General features: G+C 38.7%; 1 protein-coding gene across 2 annotated transcripts in view; it reads left to right on the top strand.

The window, feature by feature from the left end:
- The window catches only part of CSRNP3 (cysteine and serine rich nuclear protein 3), a 158,371-nt gene that overhangs the window by 116,014 nt on the left and 16,134 nt on the right, over positions 1–26,223 (top strand). For both annotated transcript variants that reach the window (XM_016198715.2, XM_016198778.2), the window contains one exon: positions 20,091–20,350. In XM_016198715.2, coding sequence (XP_016054201.2) covers positions 20,091–20,350 — 260 coding nt within the window. The remainder of the gene's footprint in view (positions 1–20,090; positions 20,351–26,223) is intronic.

Here is a 26,223-nt window from a genome sequence, read left to right as displayed (position 1 = left end):
TTAACAGTCTGTCTCTGTATTGAGACTTTAGAGCCTAACATTTACAGTTTAAAAAGCTAAGTCTAGAAATAAAAAAACCTAAGTCCATTCATATTTAGGTAAATTCATAGAAAATAACTTGGATTAAATAAATATTTCTTCATAGGATATTTCCAATGAGTATAATCATGGCATACACCATGGTTTACCCATATCTTATTTTGCTACTGTTTTTATCAGAACTTTCTCTCTCAAATTTGGTTGAACTACGTGGACTAAGCCACTTACCAGCTGTCAGTTTCCGTTTCCTATCTGCAGAACAGAAGCCCTTTATCTCCATTGTAGGGCTGTGCCAAGAATGAACGAGATAAAACCTGAAAAACATTTAGCACTGTGGTACACGTGTGAATAATGTTAGTTTTCTTCCCTTTTTGATACATTCAGTAACATCTGAACTTTTTCATGCCATACTTAATGCAAGTGATCCTGTCACCTTCAACTTAGCAAAAGGCCTGCCTGAGTGAAGCAGACACTGATTGTGTGGTTAAGCTTGTTTAATGGCTCTTAAAGCATCCATCCCAATCATTACCTGATAATACCATTTTAAGTATTTTAAACCTAGGGATGCTCTACTCCGGAGGATAATGCAATAATATTGTTATAGGAAGGCCGCCAGAGCTGTCTTTTATTCTTCTATCACTTACATCACCTGTAGCTATGTTAGAATGTGGAACATTAACCTCCTGGAGTCTGCAGATTTTGAGTCTCTATCTTTAAGAAAGACTTCACATTCTGGCATCAATAATATATTTATCTTTATCTTGTTATTTTTCTAGGATTTCTTATGAACCTGCATGGAAATATTTAGATATTTTTTAATTACAAAAAGAAAGCAATAATTTCTGAAAAACTGCAGCTTCTTTAGTCTTGTTTTATTCGACATTCTAATGCCTTCCTTTGTTTTCTACATAATAACTTGAATCCCCCAGCTTACAAGCTTTCCAGGACTCCCCACTGAGTACAGAATAAAATTCCATTTCCTGATCACAAGATTTAAGCTTAAAATTAAGCTAGCCTATTCCCCTATTTCTTGTTCAATGCTAGGTCTTATTCTTTTGTTCATTTCCTGTGTGCTAAAAATAGTGCCTGGCATGTAGTAGATAGTCAAAAAATATCTGTTAAATTAAATAAGTAACTGAAGTATGAACAGAACCTCCTCCACAACCACCCACTATTGCTTCCCGGAATGTGTTCTGCGCCTTACAACTTGGGGGCACTTTTCAGAACTACTGAAATGCTACCCATACTTTCAAAGCCCTGCTCTGTGAAACTTCCCTGATCCTTTGGTAACCAAGATTAATTTCTTTATTAAATTTTCATAGCACTCCTTACATCTGTTACAGTATTAAGGCAATTCATTCATTCAACAAATATTTATTGTTGTAAGATATCATTTGTAAAATATATATTAAGCACCTATTCTGCTGTGTTCTAGGCACCGGGGATACATTGGTGAACAAGGCTGATAAAGGTCCTGTTCTTACAAAGTTTATATTCGGACGGTCAAAACGGATATTACAGACACTACATAACATCAGGCAGTGATAGAGACTCTGACAAAAACAAAGGGGGAAAAGGAAATGGAGAATGATGGGCAGTTAGAGAAAGGGACATGCGAGCAGAGACCTGGATTACTCAGAGAAATATGCTAGGCCTTGGGCTAGGGGCTGAGAATATAAAGACCCATGAAGCATGCTCCTTGCTCATTCACATCATGAGGAGACCTGCCTGTCAGGTGACAGTAATTGCACCCTAGGGTGTGGAAAGTACACTGATACAAGCTGTGGGATTAGCCATTTTAACACTGGCATGGTTGCCTTGCTATGTTTTGTGCTTCTGTGTGTCTTACTGTATTGTCATCTCACCCAGGAAGGAACGTGTGTTCCTCTTGGGATGCTCCAGAGTGCCCAGCGTGTTCTAGACCCAGCAGGCCACCGGGTGCAGCCAGTGCAGTCCTGAGGGGCATCCGAGCTAGAGCTGGGGAGGGAGCCCGCCTGGAGCTTCCGTCTGGGTTCTCAGCAGAGGGAGCTGATTGCTCTCCCCCTGTGAATTACTGTACACACTGAGAGCCCCTGGGGGCCTATCTGATGAGTGGGAGAGCTGCCAAAGCAGTGCAGCCAGGCTGGTCCCCTGGGGCTCCTGTGAGGCCATCCTTTCCCTTCTGTTTGAGAAGTCTACTGTGATCATAGTGGAGATAACTAGGTGGAACCTGGAAAAACTTTTATTTTCTTTCTATCTATCAAAAATGTATCCCAATACCACACAGGGCAGCTTGATTCATCTTGGTTAACAAAAGCCTGTCCTTGTTTTCCTCCCAGGAAAAGAAGGCATTTTTTTAAAAAATATATCTTTATTGATTTTAGAGAGAGGAAAGAAGAAGGAGAGAGAGAGAAACATCAATGATGAGAGAGTCATTGATCGGCTGCCTAGCCTGCACCCCAGGCATGTGCCCTGACCGGGAATCGAACCCCGATCGCCTGGATCCTAGGTCGATGCTCAACCACTGAGCCACGCCTGGCCAGGCAAGAAGGCATTTTTAAATTGAAAGTTTAAATTCCAAAGTCTTCAGAAACCTTTATTCTCATTCTCAGAGGCACATTTGAGCCTTAACTCTGGGATAATCAGCTGTTTTGATAAGGGCATTGGCATTCAGTGAGGCAGAAAGGAAGAGCAGGTGAGAGAGAAACAAGGTAATGTGTGCTCCTGGAGGAACATGCATGGCATCATAAAATGTTTCAAACGCAGGACAAATACCTATTTTAAATCCTTAATTTTATTATTTCCATAGGAGACAATATTGTGTTGTCTACACACAGTATCTTATCTAATGGTAAGATTAGCCTGGACTGGTCTGGATTTTGTTAGATGACAGTCTGCATCTAGATGTTGTGGTCATCGTCCAGTGCAGCTCACCAGGGTCACAGGCCAGAATTACAGGATTCTTTAGAATTGAAAATCTAGTTCAGAGTCATAGGTAGTCATTACATGACAAAATGCAAACCTCCCTCCATCCCCCTGGCTCCACTCTGACTCTCTCCTGCACAGTCTCTCCTTTTCTCCTGAATTGCTCCCCTGAGAGCTGTAAGTCATCTCCTTCCATTATGCAAAGCCCTTTAGCTCCCTCCAGCTTCTACTCCTAAACTCACATATCCAAACACAGCTCAGGGAGTAGCAAGCAGACCCGAGGGTAAGGAAACCTGGTTTTTGTTGAAACCCCATTTCTGAATCTATATAAACACATGGCCTTGTGTTTTAATATTATTCCTACCAACCTTAGAGGAACAGTGCCTTTCACTGAGTCAAATAAACTTTGTTCTTTTCAGCTATAGCTGGTGACAAACTCAATGTAAGCAGATTAACATTTTATGCAGAAGCTGCTTAGAAATTGCCTGGGTTTCAAGTGCTTAATATATATTTATTCAGTGAGTGAATAAACATGAATGCATGCATGCATAATTTGATGCATGAATCAATGGATAAATTAGGAGTGGCTAGGTGAGGAACTCTTTGAAGGAGTGAATGACGCAGGAAGATTATGTGTTTTTAGAGATCTGGAAATGAAGATAACAGTTCTAACTTCATCAGTAAGACCTGTCTTGAGAAGCTTTCCTGGCGATGTTGATGTATTTGTGTAATTCAAACAAATCTCTCCTGTTTAGTTTTCATCTTACAGCACCGATCACTATTACCGTGTATGACCTTGGCATCACTGAAACCAAACTGGCAAATCAACCAGATACCATACTTATCATGAGTGGGTATATGCCTGTAAAAACACACATATGTGATACCTGTATATGTAAATCACACACTTATTTAAATTCTAGCAAAACTTACATTCTATGGATATTTTTCTACCCATTCCAAAGTTCCATCATGCTAATGCTGCTACACTTTTTATTATTTTTTAAATAACTAGAGTATGAAGCCTTGGTTGGCTCATTGGTTTTAAATTCATTTGTTTTGTTTTTTACCAGTGCTGGAGAGAGCACACTGAGGTTTGGTTTGTGACTGGTTAACTGAGACTAAGGGCAGTCACTGAGAAGTAGGGTGGACCCTTATGTCAGATGATCAGCAGTCCTACTCACAATACTGCAGCTATTGTAGAATATGCAGCTCTGATCTAAGTCAGTCTTGTTTTTGTTTTGTTTTGTTTTTAGCTAAAATATGTGATATAGTGGAAAGAAGTGTGGCAGAAAACATTGCTGGATCAGATAAACAGGCAGGTCACAGGCTATGATTCTAGGTTAACTAAACAAGCCTATAGCAGGAACTCATACAATAGCTTGGAACTAAAGGAACAAGACCAAGTCCTGAGTAGGATGAAAGACCTAAACCAGACTAGAGCTCTGCTAGGGAATATTGAATTCCAACAGGGAAATGGAATCAAATCTAGAACTGAGATTCAGGCTGCTGCACACTGTCTGGGTCTTTACATGGAGATTTGGCAGAAATGCTACTATCTGGTGGATTTGAGTCTGCCTTGAAAGGAAGACCAAACTAAGTGTATACCTGGCATGCTAATGGAGATGGTGCTATTAATATCTTTCCAGGCTCATTCTCATTGGCTTAGAATTAGGTGGGATTAGTACTCACAGCTGGTTGTAATGGGACCAGCAAGGAACGGCACATTCATAACCACTATGGAGTGGTTTATGCTCTTAAACCTACTTTATGGAATTCTATGAATAAGTACTTGTGCTTATGTTTAATGGACTTTTGAAAATGTGAAACATATGGTCATAAGTGCTAGGGTATAAGATGACTCATTTATAGTAATGCCACTTTATGATGTATTAAACATTTTTATTGTCTTATGTTCAGAAAACTATAGGAGTGTTTTGTAAAGTACAAAATAGAGGATTTACCATCTTTGTGTTTTGCTTTCTATCATGTTCCTTGCATAAAAGTTGGAAAGTTCAAAAGAGTATAAAAAATATATATTTTTTATTGTTAATGTTATCACCACCAAGACAACCAATATTAGCATTGTGGTTTTTGTCCCAGTATTTTTGTATGTATTATTATATAGTTGCTACATATCTTTAAACTTTTTTTTCTAATCTGTTCTTTTTTTCTCTGAACACTGTCTGGTGGATTTGAGCCTGCCTTGAAAGGAAGACCTTTCAAGCATTTTCTAGTACTGTTAAAACATCTACAAAATCTTATTTTATTGATTATAAAAATATCCCTTCATATAGACAGAGCCTCACTTTACTCACCCATTTTTACAATGTTGAGCACTTAAGTAATTGTCAATTTGTTATTGTTACACATAACCTAATGAGGAATGTGTTTGGACATCAATAATTTTCTACATTTCTGATTATATCTTTAAGGTTGATTCCTAGATTCAGAATTTTTATTCAAAAAAGATGAAGATTTTTTTTAAGGTTCTTGGTATACATTAAGAAATTACTTCCTGAAAATGTTATAATTTATATACCAACCAGTAGTACAGAAAAGTACTCATCTCTTTGTACTGTTATTACAATGTAAGTTTATTATAATTTTATATTATTTGCTAATTAAATGTGAGAAAGTTGTATTTTGCTTTTGTTTTCATTTTTATTCCTCTGATTATTAATGAAGTTGAACACTTTTTTACACACTTTAAACATTTGAATATAATTTTTTGTTAGCTTTCTATTTTTGCAGTTTGATCTTCTATTAATTGTTAGAAAACTGTCCCATGAACAGAGAGAAAGTACAGCTGATTCTCATTATTCATGGGGGTTATTTTCCATAAGGTCTCAGTGAAGACGAAATCAGCAGATACAGGGCCGTTGTTCCTAGAGAAATGCAGGGCTAGGTTTCTGGGAGCCTCTGGTCATAACATTTTCATTCACCAATCAATACATACCTCGTTTAGTGTGTTTCTGTTGAAAGACACCTTATTTAATATACACTGCTGATTGATTAAGGTTAAGCTCATGGCCAGCGGCACTGAGACTCAGGCCTGAGCCCAGCGGGCCTGACGCAGGAATGCTCTCCGGCCTTCGCAGCCTTCCTGTGCCCTGCAGCACTGCACTTCAGGGCCATTTTAAACAGCAAAATGACCTACACAAGGCACAAAAGAGCAAATAATATGGCACTAACCCTCCCACACTGAGGGTGCTTGTTTACGGTGGGAGAGCTAAAACCAGAGGGCCCACGGTCACCTCGTTCAGCCTGCGCCGGGAGTGGGAGGTGGCCCGAAGCCTTCCCCACTGTGCGTGGCTGGGAAAGTGCCACCAGCGTGGATCTGGGGTCCCCAATTAGTTTACATGAGGAGGCGAACCCATGAATGGTGAAGATTGACCGTATCTTCCTATTTTAGCAATCTGGCCACAGGCGAATGGTGATAAATATGGGTGACTCAAGGGATGACTAGACAGATTCATGTAAATTAGTTCATCTTAAAGAAAACCAGAGAAAGAAAAATGTTCTTTAAAACCTATAATTTTGAAATACAGATAGGAGTTGCCACACCCACAGCAAGGAAAGAGCAAAACTGAGAATGACGAAGCCCACATGCTGACACCTGGGGAGGGAGAGCAGACAGGAAATGGCAAGGCCACCCACGGGACGGGACAGAGGTGAATGGGGGTCTCATTTACCGTCTTGTGACCTTGGGTGAGAATGACTGTGAGCCTCCAATTTCTCCTCCACAAAATCAAAGTTAAGATATCTTCCCTAGACAGTTGTTTCTTACAGTTACATTTTGTCTCTTACGGTTATAGCCCTAGGACTTTGCGTAGTCCCCAGTATGAATGTCAATTATCTCTCATATATATATATGTCAGATAGTCAATGCCCAAGATGTACCAAAAATAAATGTAATAACAAACAAAAGTATAGAATACTGTACATTTAAAGTACAGAATAAAGTATTTTAATTGTAAAACCCTTGTCATATGGGGTTAGACACTGCCAATAAATAGTTAAGACCAATCGATTGCTCTATTTCAAGCACCCCACTGCTTTACATAAATGATTTATGTGAATTCAAATTATATGAATAAGTTATTGATTTCTTCATTTTTACTTAACACTTATCTAATACTTATTATGCTCCAAGCATTGTTTAATGCTTTACAAATACTAATTTGTTTAATCCTTGTAACAACCCTATGTAATAGGTATTATTATTAAAAGCATTTTATATATGAGACATAGAGAAAGTGAATTGTCCAAGGTCACACAGCAAGTAAATGGTAGGGTCAGGATTTGAACTAAGTGCTTTGGCTGCAGAGTTCATGTTTATAACCTCTATTTTGTCACAACATCCCTAGGAGATTTCAGGTAAAGAAACAGGATTTAAGTAACTGACCTAAGGTGGCAATGAACCTACTGGTGTGTCCGACTCCAAAGCCTGTGTCATTAGGATTTACAGCTCCAGGCCACAAGCGGTCTGCTAATAAAACAGCAGAGGTTTACAATGGTTTCTCATGCTGCTTCTGACTGCTGCTAAGAATCAGGCAGCTTGCTTTCTCTTCCTGTTTTAACAGTGCAGCTGGATTATCATTGCCATAACTCTAGATTTTGTTGGGGTCCTGGGAGCAGGTGCTCATAGAATATAAGAAGGAAGCAGAGAGAATGTTAGACCATTCCAGAACTTGAGCTATGGACTGACACTGTCTGCATTCAAATCAGGCCTCTGTGTTACCAGATGTGAGGTTTTGTTAAATTACTTCACCTCCCTGGACCTCAGTTTCATTTATAAAATTGGTACAGTTCTACCTATTCAAACTATGATTGTATTGATGTGAGGATTCAAATAATACCTAAAAAGCACTAAGGAAGGTCGTTGGCACATAGTAAACCTACAAGCAAAACTTCACTAATAAAAGCAATACTTTAAAATTATCCAAATTTGTCCTTTACTCAGTCTCACCTCTTGTGTACTAGTAGCTTTCCAAACTTTTGTGGTCACACACTTCTATCATTAAAACTAGCATCATACCAATATCCTTATTTTATGTATAAATTATGGAACTGTATTGCTGTAATATTCCATGTATTCCATGCAGTGTTAAACGAGACCGCAGAAATGGTTCACAAAGTCCTAGGTTATCTTTCCCCAATACTCTGGAGCTTCCCTGGACACCTCAGATTATTTTATCTTCCTTGCCTGAGGAGTTCTTTGCTCAAAGGTACCTGTGGCCTCCTCCAGTCTTTCTTAATTCCAGTGACATACTAAAGAAAAAAGATAACTTCTGCTGAAGGAAAGTAGTTATATCCAATACCACCTGAGAACAATAATAGTCCCTTAACTCTCCCAAAATTATTCACATTCTCAACATTCTGTGTTATCTCTACTGAATCCCTATCAAAGGCCAGAAGTCTGGGGGCCAAGGCCAAGTCTACCTTAAAGTGAATCTACTTCTCACTGTTTTCCTTTTTCTGATTCTAAAGTCCAAGAGCCTCTTTGGTGATTAAATTGATCTCTGTCAAGGGTCAGAGTTGAATATTTTGCTTGTGTAAGTCACTTAAAAATCAAATTTTGACGCATTGAAGATTGTTGTACATGAGAGGGAGGTCAGGGGAAGTGGTTAATGGGGACTGCTGTGAGCCAGAATTTGGAAATCGAGTGTGCTCCAGATGATAAAAGAAACAGAAATCTTGAGAAGTGATGCTCTTAAAGATGAAAGAAACTGAATTCTGCTTTTGCAAAATATTGTATACTCATGATTCTGCTTGTTTTCCTCTTCTATCCCAAGGAATATAGGCTCCTCAAACATAGGCGGAGGGGGAGAGGGAAGAAGCCTTTCTCCTTTACAAAGTCCAAACCTGGGGTTACTTTGGCTTGGGGAAAATTATTTTTTGTAACAGATAACGCATATATCATAAGAGTAGCATAGAAAAGGGCAAGCATAGATCCTTTGGGACTGTTTCTATGTATCCAGGGGGTACCTGAGAGTAAAAAATATACATAGATCACAGATGTGATAGGAGAGCTGTAGCTGATACCACTCCTGGAACTGCTGAAATCATTCCAGAGTTCTTTGGATTGATTTTCTCTCACAGTAATAAAAATAACTCATTAAGCATTCTTTAGGAACTGTCTTAGTTCGTAGACTCTTTGTAGGAAAAGATGGTTTCTTTACATGTTTTTTGAATATTGCTTTCACATATTAAATGATAGTTATGCATATGTGCTTGTGAAATTAACATTTTATAAGAATTACAGTGTTTAATAAGAGTAGAAACATATCAATAAACCCCACTCACTTATTAAACAATTATGTATTGAATATCTACTCTGTGACATACTATTCCAGGTTCCTGGGATATATGAATGTAAAAAATAAATAAAAATTCTGTTGGGAGACACTCCTCCATGGGTTTTCGCATTCCTACGTGTCTTTCTGAGGATGCCAAGAATCCACTGACCTGACCCCTTTTTACCTGAGCTGGTTTTCAGAGTTGTGTTTGTAGCAGTCAACCTTGAGCGATGAGGTAATGTCTCCTTCTGGGACAAAAAGCAGGCTTGCTTACATGCTCACTGAAAAGCAGTGGTTTCCCACACTCATTATGTCTTTGGTACAATGCAAACCTACTGTGTGTGTAATTCCTATTTGCCCTGCCCCCACACACATTGCCCCTGTAGAATCTGGGGGACCAGAAATACTGACACACACATGACGTTCATGACACTTGATATATTGGGAATAATAAAGCAGTTTGTTCTGACCCCAGAAATCTCAAGTCTTTTGCCCTCATTCAGGAAACATTAACAGGACAACTTTTTTGCTTTAGGGTAAGTTCAGTCCCAGACATGACAAATCTCTGTCCTCATTCAATTTTCATTCCAGCCCACATTGTTTCAGTTCTATCCTGCTTTCATATTTCCATAAAAATTTAACATCCCCCTTGCTTATTTCTGCGCTTTGTCTCAGGGTGTCATCAACTGGGCCTTTTTCTTATGTCTCATCACCACTACCACCAAAAGGAGAAAGTCGTCTGTCGTAGAGCAGGTCTGTGTATTACATTTCATAGGAAATTCATAAATCTTGAGCAATATGATTTTATTTTACAGGACAGTCACTGTTCTAAGGCAAAGATGACAATTTAAATACTAAGAGACAGAATGATTTTGCAGATCTATCATCTATGGATTGCTAAAGGCAGGAATTTCAGTCGTGTTTTTGCTGTCAGTCAATACCAATTAGTGATATTTTATCAGCAGAATTTCTCTTTCAAAATCATTTTATAATATTCAGGTAACTGTTCCTCTGAGCAACTACTTGGTTTTTAGAGGTGGTTTTACAAGCTCATCATTGATGGACTGTTTAGAGGTTTATTACGATACCATGGTTGGTTTGTTATCTTAGATAATCTGGTATGTAAAATATAGCATATTTCTGATGGTTTCTAATACAGAAGTTATGCCCTCTAATACCCTCTAGCCATGAAGGTGATGTGTGCTCTCTTCAATACATTCTTTTTAATTGAAAAGTGCCCCAGGAAAATAAAATGTCTAGAAATTAGTGAGGAAGGAAGACATGGTGACCATGAGGCTTCAGGGGAAAGGTGTCAAATGTCATCTTATCGTTTAAAATTAAGAAAAACATGTTTAGGAAATGTAATTGTTTATTTAGCCCATTGTTCATATATTCATTCATGGAACTTAATTAAACTCTTATCAAGTGAGTCCTAGGTGCCCAGCAGTATGCTGTCTGCTGAGGGCTCCCCAGGGAGTGCAGTCCTCACCCTAGGTCTTAATTGAACACTAGTGGAGGAGAGACACACACTAATGTTATCAATATCGAGGCAGTGATGCTCTGGAAATGTGAAGATAGAGCACTCACCTTACCCTAAGGGTGCTATGAAAGGCTTTCTGGAGTTAACATTTGAGCTGAGTCTCAATTTTATTTTTCTAGTAGATATTGAGTAACAATTCGACACTAGACATTGTGTGTAAGCAATTTCTTTATTCATAGTTTTAACAACTATTAAGAGACAATAAAAAATACAATGAAAACTAAGCATATGGTCAACCAAAAAATAGGTATGTTTATAGAAAAATCATAGAAAAAAGTATGTCTTTTTGGTTTTGATTATTCAATGAATAATTCCCAAATTGTTCATTGACAGCCGGCAAACAGAAGGCACCTCAGTAACCCTAGTTGTCCCTCTCCCACCTGCCTTCCTAACCTCTGCTTTAATTGCAGCTCTGCAGCCCTGGATCCCTTTTTAAAATTTACAATTTCTGACATGGAGCCAGCAATACAGCATTAATTAATTTCTTCCTTTTATCTTTTTTCAATGATTTGTATTTTTATTTGGGATAAATATAGTAAAGGTATTTTAAGCTTAAGGATAAAAAGAGAAGTCAAGCTTCCAGATTTCGTTCTTCCTGGCAGAGTTCAAAGTTCAATTGTATAGTCTTTCACCTGGAGTTGCTCTCCAGGATGACTTGATCTTAGAAGAGTTTTGCTGCTCTTATTGTTGAGGATTTTGTGTTTGTTGCTATTGTTGTTAAGTGATGTTCTGACCTGCATTATTATGATATATTAGGCTTGATGGGGCTATATTGTTGCACCAGATGAAATACTGTGTGGGAAAGTCATTGAGCAGGTGGAAAGTGCTGTTTAATCCTTCCAGCAGGAAAGGCTCCTGGTGGTGTTGAGAAAATGTAAAAAGCAGCAAAACAGGTTGGTAGAGCTGAAGAATAGCAAATGTCTCCTTCTGTCATTGTGTGAGACTTTTAATCAAATGGCCTGCCTCATGCGGCTTTATTTTGCAGTGAGATATTCCATGTCCCTCAAATATTTCTCCGATGGTGGTAATGAATTGCATTGCCCTCTCGGTTGTAAGAGCGCAGGCATTCTGCTGCAGAGCCATATGGTTCCCATTTATTTTAATGTGTCTTTGACATCAGGAGAATTGCTGAGACAGCAGAGGAAAGTGCTTACACCTTGGACTGCAGCCAGAGCTGGGACTATTCATGTTTAGTAACGACTACCTTTTTCCACAATAAGAAACGGTATGGTCTTAAGATGATATCCATGTTGAGATTTTAATAAAAGGAGAGTATAGGTTTATATATTTTGGAAATAGCTGTTACTTTAGTAGCAGTGAAATGTGTTTCTTTAGCATGAAGTTTTTAGGGTTTAATTGCACATATGAGAGACTAAGGAAACAAGCTGGGAAGTAGGTGGTACTTGATTTTCTCACGCTTTTTATTTGGTTTAACAGCATCAGCGAGATAGTATTGTGCATATGTAATGCTTTCCATCTGTGTTTCTTAAGGCATTTTACAAAGGTAATTATTTCTGGTAATATTCTTAAGAGGCAGATAAACATAATTCTGAAAATATTAGTGCAGGAGCTAAGAAATGCAGATGCTCATTAATGTATTCACTATAATGGGTCTTAGCAAGTGTTAGAATTCAGGTGTTTAATTGATTACAATATTTCACAATTTATTATTTTTCCAGTATCAGGACAGAACAATATTTTCTCTAACTCATGACATGCTTATAATAAAAAAGTGTTATTTAAAAAGTGAAAAGACAGTTAAATATCTCAATAATTACATATCTTCCATATATAAATCTTAATAATCACTCTTTAGAAACCTTAATGATTCTTTGGAAAAGTTTAATGTTATCTAAAGAAATGTACATAGTGTGAAAAGAGAAAAGAGCTGGTAACATTGATCAAAATTCTGTAAAATGGTCTTACTAGTAATAAAGTTAGATGGGTAGCGAGTATATGGAACAGGAGAAAAAAAATCCCAACTTCCAGTCTTCTTTGGGCGAACTGATCAGAATGCAGGGCCTAAATTTAGCAAAATATTTTAGTATTACATTGTGTTTCAGATATTTTGCTCAAGGATCTTAATGTACAGATTTTATTTAAGTAATGTACCATGTAAAGACAAAATTGAGCCAGAAGGAAGACTGCATGTCAAACTAGAATTAGAACACCAAAATTCATAATGCCTAGTACTATAAATTTGATAGATGAATTGATGCAAAAGGAACATTAGAATGAAAATCAGTAGATCGCTTTGTTAGCGGTACTATTTTAATCTCTAGTTTAATCTAAATTTTGTTTTAGTGTAACAATCCTCCATCCCCAATGTTAATTGCATTTTATGCTGGTGGCTGGGACATACTGCAGTCACATCACATTTTTATGAGAATGTCAATTTAATGTAAGAGGGACAAGGCTCAGTGCTAAGTCAATTATATGTTAAGATTATATGTGAAAGAGAACTTGTTTTCTTTTTTCAATTTTTTGCATTTTCAATTTTTCAATTTCAGTTTTATAACAATAAAATATAGTATTTATTCCTTGTGTCCTAACAAGTATGAGAACAAAACGACCCCCTTCCCTCACCTTTTTTTTTTTAAAGATTACTCACAAGAATTAGAACATGCAGGGAGCATCTGTAATAAGTAGAAATGTGTGGATGAAAAATAGCTAGTTCTGAAAAATGATTAATCTTTGTGAGTTAATCATTTTAATTATTTATGACATCAAAGCTGGAGGTCAAAGTTTACACTTAATTTTTATGTGCAGCTTTCTGAATGTACATCAAAATCCTGGGTGGTAAGCCTTACTTTTTTCCAAGCTGAGAATTACAAGTCAATGCTTCTGTTATTAAACTACCCCTCTAATGTCAAATTCAGCTTTGCAGTGTGCTGGCAGCCTGGGCTGTAGCTGTCTGGGGAGACTCAGGAGAGCCGGTTTCCTCGGTACAGATCTCTCGCTTGCTTGTGTGACTGTAGCTGACAGACTGAATGGGTGAGGGCGTGACATGCATGTTTATGATGCAAAACAAAGCTTTAGTCAGCCAGCCTTGAGGGTCATCTTTTTATGTTATTTCTATTCTTGCTAATATTTTTTTGTTTAAATGCATATGCAGTATTTGTACATCTCTTGATAGAATACTTATTATTTCTCAGTCTTATATGAGAGGGTTTTATTTTTGGTTTTGTTTTTATACCCTAATAACTTAAACAAAAGGGTCTCCTCTTAAATTATTTCACTCAGAAGCTGCAGTGCTCGAAAGATGTTACTAGCCCTGAGGGCAAATTCATTGTGAATATTTTGAACTTACTATTAGAGTGGAAAATACAGCTAAATGTTTAAACTACCTAATTTTGTCTATGAATTATAAAACTATTCCTCCTCTATAGAAGGACTGAATTCAGAATGATGACTAGTTCTTATGAATGTTTATCGTATTTTATATGGTTCCATCTATTTGCTGCTTTACTGACTAGTACATGAGTTGGCTGGTTGATTTGAGATGGGGAAGAGTGGCATTTAGGGGCTGAGGAGCGAGATGTGGTACAATTTGCAAAGCATTTGGAGCTATCATTCTCACTATAGGGAACCAGATACAAATGTGGACTTGGCATCTCGAGTATCCCTGTAGGTGGGACCTGTTTTTCTTTGATCTTTTGTTTTTTTAATGTTACTTTCATAGTAATAGGAACAGTAGAAGAAAAAGAAAAAAATAGTTCCTGATTTGTTGTCTGTTTGGTGGATTCCGACATTTTCTTACATTTGCTGACTTTGTCTCAGTCCCTTTTTGGAAATGCAAAGCACTTTAATTCCAAAATATTGGGTATACGCAATATTGCCTATCACATGTCCAGCATTTGGGAGAGTCTCTTTTGTTTGTGATTGTTTGTGTGTGTTTTATAGCCTTCATAACTGAGTATAAAATACCACACTGAGTATAAAATAATGTAATATTTGTAATAGACCACTTTACATTACATAGTTTAGATAATTTGGATTTTGTTCATAGTGGGAAAGAACATAGTTCTAATTAGTCTTTACTTTCATTTTGCCTCATTCACCCAGGCCCAAGAGTATGTCTTTTGGACTTGCTCCCACTTGAATGATTTACAACTGCCCTAAATGCCTTACTTGAGCAAACTAACAAAAAACACAACTGGGGCAACTACATTCAGGAAACTTGAAGATGTAAATGTAAAGGATAAAGGAGAACAATTAAAACAAGGATGAATTGCTTTTGATAGCAAACTAGATTTTATTTGCAGAGGAACTCTTCCTATATTTCTTGGTTGCTAGATCGATTTTCACTCCTTACTTACGGTTACAATTCAAGACCATGTGGGCGGCACCCTCATCAAGAGAGCCAACCTTGACCAACATGTCAAGATGGATAAAAATGTGAGAATGTGATCACAGGAAATATGCAGAAGTCACTTGTAAAGATTAGGACTTTTAAAAAAATCTTAATAACTTTAACCATTGAAAACTGATTTTGTATCTAAGCTGTTAGGCTAGTTTCTATATGAACTATTTCCAGAGTTTTGGGTTAAGCGAGGCTTCCTGGTTTCCTATGTCTGATCTCCTCTTGATTTGTTCTTCAAAGGTAAGAAGCAACATGCACACTGCCAGAGCCCCTATTAATTTGGTCTGTATGTTTTAAAAACATGCGTTTTGATTGCCCAGGATTTACCAAGATAACAAGTTAATTTCAGCAATCTCGCTTTGCTTCTACTAAATTTCCCCCAGATAAATGAGGAATAAGCTCAGAATATAAATTTACAAATCATCTGATATTGTTCTTTTGACCGCAGAGCATAGGAGAGAAAAGTGTACTATTGCCTTTGGACCCAAATAGTAGAATTAATATTTTCCATGATTTACCCCTTGTTTAACATCAGACTGGACCATGAACTCTCAACTTGCTTTTCCCAGATTTAGTGACAAAATACTTAGCTTGTTTACTGCTTTCTGCCTTTCCAGCTATACCAGGGCTTTGCTGGTAGTTGTTGGCACAAAAAGGGACAAGTCTGGGTTGAGAAGGTGACTAGCTTGCTGTGCCAGCATGAGCTCCAGGGTGGCTGCACTATGGTGGAATCAATGGTCTGGAACCTGGTCTTCCACTTTCCAGGCCCAGATCCATGATGGTCTGGGTGCATGCGGAGAAGGCCATTTCAGATGGCATGATACACCCTAACCACATTCCTAATGGCTAGAGTATAAATTCAAAAGAAATTGTTTTCAGTAAGAAATAAAATTGATGGGTCAACTCATTCATCTTATTGACCTGAAGGTGTCTTCGAATTTATATGAACAGGCTGGTTTGTGAGTGTGGAAATGGAGCAAAGTCAGTTGAATTTTCTTAGAGACTGATGTGATTCAACTCTGATACCCTGATATATTCATCTTCTCTGTGGGAGCAGAATATTGGCTCACCGAGATGGCCCTGGAAACACACTGTCCCAATTTTAGTTTTGACTTCCATTTTTAATCCACTCTGCCCATGAACTTGTTGTATATTTATGATACGGATTTTATTTTATCTAATTAAGTTCTTACCTTGGCATTGTGAATCAATCAATTTCCTAATTTTCTTTTCCATTCATTTCTAAAGTACTTTTTAGGAAGAATAACTTCTGTTGATAGCTAATATCAGTCACTCTGTGCTGTTTATTTCTTTAATGTATAAAGACCAACATTATCTACATAGTATGTGATCATTTTACAGTAACACCAGTATGCCCTGATGTGGTAGCCATAATGAGGTTCCCAAGAGCTGGTCCTAGGCAGTATGTACAGTATTGTTGCATTTGGACACTTCTGCTTCAGAGGGTAACTGAATGGGATAAAAGAAAAGGAGTCGAAAGACACCAAAAAATTAGTATTGTACATGAAAACAGACGAATTATTTTTAAAGCAGCAATAAAAGATAACTTCTCCTGCCTTTTTCTTGCTCTTGACCTCACAGTAGTAAACGGAACATTAAACTCTGTAGACACAAAGCTGAGTTCAATCATTCTGCAAAGGGTACAAATTACTAGGTAGGCATATCAGGGAGGTTTCAGATTCCCTAAGGCTGATGTGTTGAGTGAATTTGTCTGTTTTTCCCAGGCTTGAAGAACAGAGACTCTCTTTTTACGACTTCGTTTTGTGATGCTAGTCAAATTGAGGCCTGGAGGCAGGAGATAGCCCATAAAAGACCATGCTAGTGCTCCAATTCACAATCCTAAGAGAGACGTGGGTGGTTTCTAAGTTCAGAAAACCCACACTTAAAACATCCCTCATAAAGCTCATCTTATAGTATTTCAAAGCCTTCCTTTTAAATATATTTTGTAGACTTTTCAATCATTCTTTTTTCAGTGTTATTTTTAATATGCAAACGATGAAACAAGCATAAGTGCAGATTTGACTGGTAAATGCCTGTGGAACAGGAAACAGCACTAATCCTGGCACAATTTGACGATGTTAGCAGTGCCAAGAGCCCAGGTGAAGGGCCCCTGCTCTCTATTAGAAAAACTTCTCTAAATTGACTTTTTGGGAAAGGATAATCTGTTTTTTAGGAAATGGTGGTATAATACATTCATGCAGAAAGTTGAAGCATTCTTCTTATAATCTAAAAATATAGGTACAAAATCTAAATAAATTTTTAAGAAGGAAATTTGTCTAGAGTACCATGAATTGTCTTAGAAGAAATAAGTAATACAATTGCCAGAGGTGCTTATAATAGTATCTTAAATTAGTACATTATTATTTTTTCTTATCTGTACATGTATGGCCTTAAAAGATAATGGCTTAAGGGCATCATTTTTATGATATCGACGGTGAAAAAGGTTAAAAGTTATCACCCAAAAATTAGAAGCTCTAGTCTGCTATAAGGGGTGACAGATGAGGCTGTCAGATTACCAGGCAGATTGTTGAATTTTGCTTTCTACGGTGATCTTTTACGTTTTTACAAATTCTCCTCTTTTTCGAGGTGATTTAAGCATACAGTTATGAAGCAGATCAGAGCTTTTAAATCAAAGTTGAAAATGGTCTCTGCCTCCAGGAGTATATGTCGTAGTGAACATACACATAAATAAATGGGAAAATTATGTACGCGTTTGAAAGCATTTGCTTTCTGGCAGTCTCCCCTAGAGAAGTATAACAGTTAGGAGGAGAGGAAGTCAGGAAAGCTACATTCTCGCCCAAATGTCCTATTTCTCTTACTCTATAGTCTTCTGAATCTGTTCATTCTGTCTGAGCTCATCACTGGAAATGAAAGTTTCATGGGCAAGGATCACCATCTGGTCGACTCACCAAATATAACCAATCATCTACAAAGTGCTTGGCACACAATAGGCCCTTATTATTGAATAAATAAATCCATGAAATGAGATTAATCATAGCAGCCTCTCTGTATTTGGCTTAAATGTTTTATGGGGAGAGGTAGGAGAATGAGACAAAAAAACTTGAACCCACTTGGAGGAAGATTCTTATATAAGTCCAAAGTGATATTATAGTATTTTTCCCCCATTGGTTATGCAACCTTCCAAATCAAAGTCATCTTTGAAGACAGTAACAGTTCACATCTCTCAGCCATGTGTAACTCCCTGAGTGGCTTCAGCTCTCACTGTGACATGATGTTTAAAATCCTGGGCTCAGGAATAAGGAATCCCAGCTTCACCACTGCTTATACGACCTTGGCCATGTTATTTAACCTTTGATGACTTGGTTTCCTCAAAATGGAGACATAGGTGATATCAACCCAAGGATCTGTAAAGATAAAATGAGATGATTCATGTAAGGTTCTTTGCATAAGAACTTGGGAAGCATTCCATAAATGTTAGTTTATATATTTTTTTACTATCTAAGGATTTCTTCTCAGTTCATTGTTTCTTCCTGTCTGCTTTTCTACTTGAGTGTGTGTATTAGTGTCTTAGGGCTGCTGTAACAAAATGCCACCAAGTCAGTGGCTTAGAACAACAGAAATTTCTTGTCTCGCGGTTCTGGAGACTAGAAGATCAAAGTCAAGGTGTTGTCAGGGCCATGCTCCTTCTGAAAGCTATAGGGGAAGGACCTTTCCTGGCCCTTTCCAGTTTCTGGTAGCCCAGACATTCCTTGACTTTGGCACATATTCCCCGTCTCTATCCATCTTCACATGACTTCTCCCTGGATCTTACATCTTCCCTCTGTGCATGTCTGTGTTCAAATGTTCCCTTTTTTATATGAACACTAGTCATATTGGATTAATACCCACCCTGAAGACCTTACCCTGATTTGATCACCTCTGTAATGATCCTATTTCCTAATAAGGTTACATTCTGGGGTGTTGAGGGTTAGAACTTCAATATATTTTGGGAGTAGGAGGCACAATTCAACCCATAACAGCATGATTCTATATTTCCCTCTTCAATTCATTGTACCTTTCCTTACCCAACGGAGAGGCATCATGTAATATAGCACCAGACCAAGAGCTTTTAGATTTAAAGATTAGCTTTGCCACTATCTATCTTCACTGAAAGAAATCACTCAAATTCTGCAAGCCTGGGTCACTTCACTATAAAATAAAAGGACTGGGCTAGGTGATGTCCAGCATGTCTTTCAACTCTAAAAGGTCCTGGTTATAATGTGACTTTCTTTCTGTCAACCACAGTGCATACCTCAACCCTCCATGGTGCTCTGTGCATCTTGATGTCTCCATAACTAATAAGAAAGCATCTCATGGCATTTTCAGTGGTCTCAAAAGACACTTAGATTAAAATGCCACTGTCCGTAATGCTATTTAGTGAGATTCATACCAAATAAAAGCTTTGTTAGATTTAGATTGTAAAAATATCTAAATAGCACCAGTTAACTTTTTGTGAATTTTTATTGCTTTTTGGAATATTCTACAAATTTTAAACAGACACATTTTTTTTAATGCCAAGCGGCCTCAATATCAAAATAAGATCCAAAGTGAAGGTTTGTGGTATGTGTCTTTTCTGATTATAGTATGATGCAACTCAGGTGAAAACCATAAAACCAAAACTTCGGAGGTTTGGGGAAATGAGAAATTAAATTCTGCTGCTGATTCATAGACTGCTGGCAACTTTCCTAAAGGTCTGTTTAGACATCCGCTATTTATAGGAACTTAAAAGTCTACTCCAGCACAGCTACAGAAAGAGTTAAGAAGGGAACTAGAAATCCGTGCGACCTCTGAGCTACGACCCTTTCCGTGCCCCCCTGCCCAAAGGGACCGGCCAGAGAAAGGTGCGGGTGGCCCGCGCAGCTCTCCGCGCCATCCAGCCCCGCTGCCCGGGCGCTCACGGTGTGGCCTCTTCCTCTTTCAGCCTCGTCCATCCTCAAGCGGGAGAAGCGGCTGCGGACGAAGAATGTGCATTTCAGCTGTGTCACCGTGTACTACTTCACCAGGAGGCAGGGCTTCACGAGCGTGCCCAGCCAGGGCGGCAGCACGCTGGGCATGTCCAGCCGCCACAACAGCGTGCGCCAGTACACCCTGGGCGAGTTCGCCAGGGAGCAGGAGCGGCTGCACCGCGAGATGCTCAGGGAGCACCTCCGGGAGGAGAAGCTGAACTCCCTGAAGCTGAAGGTAAACCGCCGAGCCCCGCTGCCTGCGAAGGCCGCGTCCTTCCTGCAGCTTGGTCGCGCTAACCATTTTCATATTTCTATTCACAGGCCAAACTGGCCAGGTCACAAGCAGAGGCCTCCCCAGGTGGCTTTGTTTGTTTTGGTTTTTGGTTTTTTTTAAATATATCTTTATTGATTTCAGAGAGAGGAAAGGAGAGGGAGAGAGAGAGACAGAAACATCAATGATGAGAGAGTCATTGATCGAGCCCACAACCCGGGCATGTGCCCTGACCGGGAATCGAACCCTGAGCGCCTGGATCCTAGGTCAACGCTCAACCGCTGAGCCACGCCCGGCCGGGCTGTTTGTTTTTTTAAAGCAAAAACAATATAGCGTCTTCGCTGAAAGTAATGTGGGAAATGTACCTGAGGCTGTTTATTCATAATTGATTCTATAAATGTGTAGTATTGAGTAATGCTAGGTTGAAGACCCTGCGGTTGGGCTGGGGCTAACTGATATCAAAAGTAGATCCCCTCCTCTGTCTAAGATCAATTTTTTAAAAAGTAGATATGGTCCTTTTTTTCTCCTGGAACTTACATATTAATAGGAAAGAAAAATACTACATAGACAAAATATAATCACAGCTTCATTAAGTATTGTGAAGGAGAGTTGCAAGGTGCTGTAAAAGTGCATTAGAGGGAATTGATATAATCCGAAGGTCAAAGAAGGTTTCCTCAAGGGAATGACAACTAAACTGGAGCCTGAACATGTCACTAGGTGGAAAGGGTTGGCAAGGTTGGTTCAGGCAGCAGGAAGGCCTGGAGATGCTTTGTGCAGGAGCAAGGTGAGCACGCCGAGTTGGGCGTGGCCACAGCAGAGACAGAAAGAGCGGAGTGACATCAGGGAGTGGGCACAGGGCTGTGTACATCTTGATAGAGCTTTCTTTCCTCTTCATCCTAAGGCCAACAGAAACCATCCAACAGTTTTCAGCATGGGGCTGGGGTGGCAGGATAATTGATCTGGCTCATGCCATGGTGTGAGAATATTTGGGAGGTAGGGACAGCCATGCTGTGGAGGTGGGGTGGCATGTGGAATTAGACCAGGCAAAAGGCTATTGCAACAGTCCAGGGGACAGGTGATGGTGAGTTAGATTAGCTTGATGGTAGGGGAATGAAAACAGACGGGCAGAGGAAGAAATTTCAAGAGTAAAATCAACAGGCCTTGATGATGGGAGGGTTTGGAAGGAAAAGAATGACTCCTAAGTTTCTGGCTTACAAAAGGGAATGGGTTTTGGATGATAGTGCCTTCCTCTATGACAAGGATGTGACAAGGAATCCAGGCAGAGGTGCGGGTTGGGGCTGGGCATGTGCGGGAAGGGTAGACAATGAGAGAGTTTTCGGACATACTGATTTTCAGAGGCTTTTGAGGTTTCAAAGAGATGTCAGGAGGTGTCCAGGTGGAGATACCTACTGTTCTGCCACATTAGAAATTAAATGAAGAGAAACATAGCTCAGAAAACATTTTTCATTGATCTAAAGGCACTTTTTATATTTGCATTGATCTAGCAACCTATCAGTATTTAGAAAAATGCTCTCCCATCATTATCGAATGACAAAAAAATCCCTCCAGGTAATCCAGAGTACTTAACATAAAGGGTTACTCATTAACTAGCTGAAGAACCATAAGGTACTTTGTCACCTGTACCTTTCCTTTCCATTATAAAGTCAGCTGGCAAAGGTGTGATGTGTGTTTCAGAACACCTTGGTTTTATGAGTTTTGCAATTTACGTATGTGCCTTGTCCCCAATTACACAAGAAGGCAGTCATTTAAATTAAACTGGACACAATCAGCATAGAGCATGTCTCATATTTCCTTTGGAGGTATTCTTTGACAGATTTCATTGAAAGTTCCTTAAGATTTTTTGGTAGCAATCCACTGTTATTGTTGTTAATGATTGCTTAGCGTGTAGCTTAATTTAATAATAATTTTCAGATTTGCTGCTGAAATCCACCCTCTGCCTATCAAACCCACTGCCAACCAACTCTGCCCCCTGCCTAAAGAGTGATGTCACTCTCCAAACGCAAATATTGATGGAACAATAGTAATTGTTGCCATTCATTCAGTGATTTTTGTCAGGCATTTTATGAACATTATTTAATTTAATCCTAACGAAGACCCGGTGGAATAGATAAATTATGAGACCATGTGTACAACTACAGAAAAAGAAGCGCAAAGATGTGACATAGCTGGCTCACGCAACAGAAAACATTATAGTATCCTATTCCTTCCTCTTCTAAAATTAATTGATTATCCCCTATAGGCACTGGGAAAGACAATCTGCGTACCTATAGGGAGTCGTCCCTTTCTGAGGTTTAGTACTGTGTGCAGTGGTTTTTAACAGCTGGGGAACTATAATTCTATCTGAAAACCAAGATTTATTGTGAACTTTGAAGCACATCGTATATATGATGGATACTGGGGGGAGCCACACAACTACAGGAGCCTGCTTCCACAGCAGGCAGTGATATAGTGATACTATAATTTGTATTCAGCTATTTCTCTGCCTTGTTGTTGTTTTTTAACAAGCTGAAGAAGAAAAGAAGCAAAAAGAACATTCTATTATTGATTCATTGTTTCCATTGTGCTTCCTGTTAGAAGTGAGAGAGGCTGTCACATGAGTGGGTGTCACGTCTTGGTTTGTCATTGATAAGTGGAGACGTGAAAACATGCAGATTTCTCTTTGGCCAAGATGCAAACAAAAATCATTTGGATGTCATAGCTTCTTCCAAACGAACACCAAGCAAAACAGATAATGGGATTCTGAGGTGATCTGATCTTAGCCTCACTGCACTGAAAGTATTAAGAAATTCAGAAACACGCAACCCATGAACTTAATAAAAGACCACAGCATTGGGGACCAGTTTGCTAAAAACAAACAAAAACAATTGAGGAAAATTAATGGAGGAAAGCTTGTATATTTTAATTGTAATTCCCCTAGCATATTGATGTTTATGGTTTTTAAAATATCACTGACTCGCCCTAGCCAGTTTGACTCAGTGGTTAGGGCTTCGGCCCGCAGACGCAAGGGTCCCAGGTTCAATTCCAGCCAAGGGCACATACCTTGGTTGCAGGCTCCATCCCTGGCCCTGGTCGGAGCTGGTGCTGGAGGCAACCAATCGATGTGTCTCTCTCACATCGCTGTTTCTCTCTCTCTCCGAAAAGCAATGGAAAAAATATCCTTGGGTGAGAATTTAAAAAATAAATAAAAATTTAAGTGTGCCATTAATATTTAAAAAAAAAAGAAATATCACTGACTCTACTGGTATCCAAAATCTAAAATTAGCTATCCAAAAACATTAACTGTCCAAAAATTTGACTCTGATACTTGAAATTCTACTTTTAATATTAATAACATTTGTTTTGAAATATAAATCCCTCCAAGGTAAGCAGCAAAACAAATGTAGTTTAATTGATGTTATTATTTTCATTGGGGCAGCAGAAAGGTCACTGGCACAGAAAGGGGTCCAAAGAAGAAAGCCAGGATTGCTGAAAACAAACTTTGCCACTTTGGTTTTGCCCGGAGGTGGTCCCCTGTGAGAGGCAGCAGGCCGCCTGTAGAGTAAGCAGAGAGATGGCAGCGCCTGACACGGCAAACACGGTCCGAGCCCTCACTGTGGAGACCAGATGAAACACCACGGGCACTCACTGGACTGGGACTGGGTAGTTTCCCTCCTGCCTCCTACTTGTTTGAGAACCAACAGCCCCAAAGCAGTAAAGAGAAGTTTTTCTTTCCACTGTGCCTCCGTGTCTTTCCAGGATGTCTCTCTAGGTTCCAAATAGAGAACCCAATGTATACCATGGCACCTTTTCCAGTGGGGCCTAAATAGTGGAAAATTAGTAAAAAGAAACCTAGACACTCCTTAATGTTTCCTTATAATAAATATTTTGAGGACAAAGTAAGGATAGAAATTAGTTTTTCATTGTAAAATTTCTTCTTATTTAGTAATTCATCTCTTAATCAAATTATGAGATTATATATATATATATATATATATAGAGAGAGAGAGAGAGAGAGAGAGAGAGAGAAATAATATGCACAATTAGATTTGTAGAACAAACCCAATTTTATTTTGGGGGCTCAAGTGTGTCGTTTTTGTTCCTGATGTTGGTGTTCCAAACATTGTCTAAAAACAATTAACAGAGAAAGCTGATTGAATAAAATGTGTGTTCCTAGAAGAAATAACTACCTTTAGGTTTCTAAATTGCGGAGCACAGTTCTTTTTCTCTGTCAAGCCCATTCAAACATGTCATACTCTTCACAGCAATCAATGCAGTCATTTTAACACTACACTCTTTTCCAAATTAAGTGCTTAGATTTCATCATCTGTACCACACTTGAACAGTTACATTAGCCTTTATTCCCATTTCACATGTTTCTGTAAAATACATTAGGCAGCCATTTGAACATTTCAGAGAGCCTTGGCATCCCAGTTGCCTCTGGGTTTATCTTACTGGATTCTACTGCCTTGTTCTAGGAAATTTAATTCAGCTTCCACAGCTTTGACTGGCCTCTTTCTCAGTGGTTCTTCAACCCTGACTGTTCGTCCTCTCCTTTCTGAGATCAAGGCTGTCTCCACTCTGGCACCATCTCCAATAGCTTCCCAGGGTTACACACTTTTCTCACTTTCCCGGTCTCTCTTCCTTGAAGAATGTTTGGTTGTTTGCTCTCTTTCCTCACAAAAAGAGTTGACAGATGGTAACTCTCCCTTTAATCATCCACCTTTTAAAAATCTCTATCTAAGTCTTCACCCCAAATCTTACATTTATGACTGATCCGTGCAACATTACAATTCTCCACCACCCCAGCTCTGCCCCCTGTATCCCTACAACAGTCCTGTGATTTAACTAACCTTCAGGTAAAGATCCTAAATGCCCCAGGAGATAGAAAAGACTAGGGATTTGTAAGAAATGGTAGACACGGGTCGTTATCTTAAACCTATAGTTACCAAACTTTTGGATGTGTTTTTTAGACTATTTCCTCATGCTATAGTTATTTATTAGATGAGTCGGAGTCTACTGTTCATTGTAATTTTAACTCCACTTATCCCTACAGAACTTCTCTGTTAAACACCATAGAGATTACTCAAGAGCACACTTACTGCCTTTGCTTCCAAATACATCCCCAAATGGAGGCCTGCCTCAACACTAAATGGAAAACTTTAATGCCCCAAATACTTGTATATGTAGAACCTATTTTAACAAGTACAGAGAAAATATGCCTAACCAAAGTGATAGAGACCGAGAGACTGGCCTTCAGAACTGGGCATATGCAGTACATTAAAGAATATGTTATTTCAAAATATTTCTGGTATTTTAATTTAAATGGCACAATTAAGCATATGTAATCAAATCTTTATATGCTTCCTAGGCAATAAAGATTGATCTTCTAGTTCAAAATCAATTGAACTGATTCTCCCCACTAAAATGTTGGGTGCATCCTGTGGTGTGCTAGAGCCAACTTGCAAAACATGGTCTCTAAAGTGGATTGAGCATATCACGTCTCTCCTCAGTGGTAGCCTAAAATCTGCCATGATGGGGAGTGTTTACACCATGGGACTTGACAAACACAAGTTAGAACCATTTTTTAAGAGAAAGATCCAGCTGCTAAGTATTTACCAGCACACTGTTGGATTTATATGGCTTATTAGCCCCTGCTAAAGGAAGCACTGTTTGTTTAAACCAGAAGGGAAGATAAAGGAATGTATGAAAAGTTTATGTGTCTTATATGTTGATATTATTATTCTTTCTGGTGACTTTCGTGGTGATATGTAAGCCAAAGACTCATTGAAAATTCTTAAATTATTATAAGGTGACAGAACAACCAAACATTCCTGGTT

Source organism: Miniopterus natalensis, chromosome 8, assembly GCF_054644295.1.
Source record: "Miniopterus natalensis isolate mMinNat1 chromosome 8, mMinNat1.hap1, whole genome shotgun sequence".
In the NCBI taxonomy this organism is placed as follows: Eukaryota; Metazoa; Chordata; class Mammalia; order Chiroptera; family Miniopteridae; genus Miniopterus; species Miniopterus natalensis.
The sequence above is the reverse complement of the archived record's forward strand: the minus strand, read 5'-3'. Positions and strand labels throughout refer to the sequence as shown.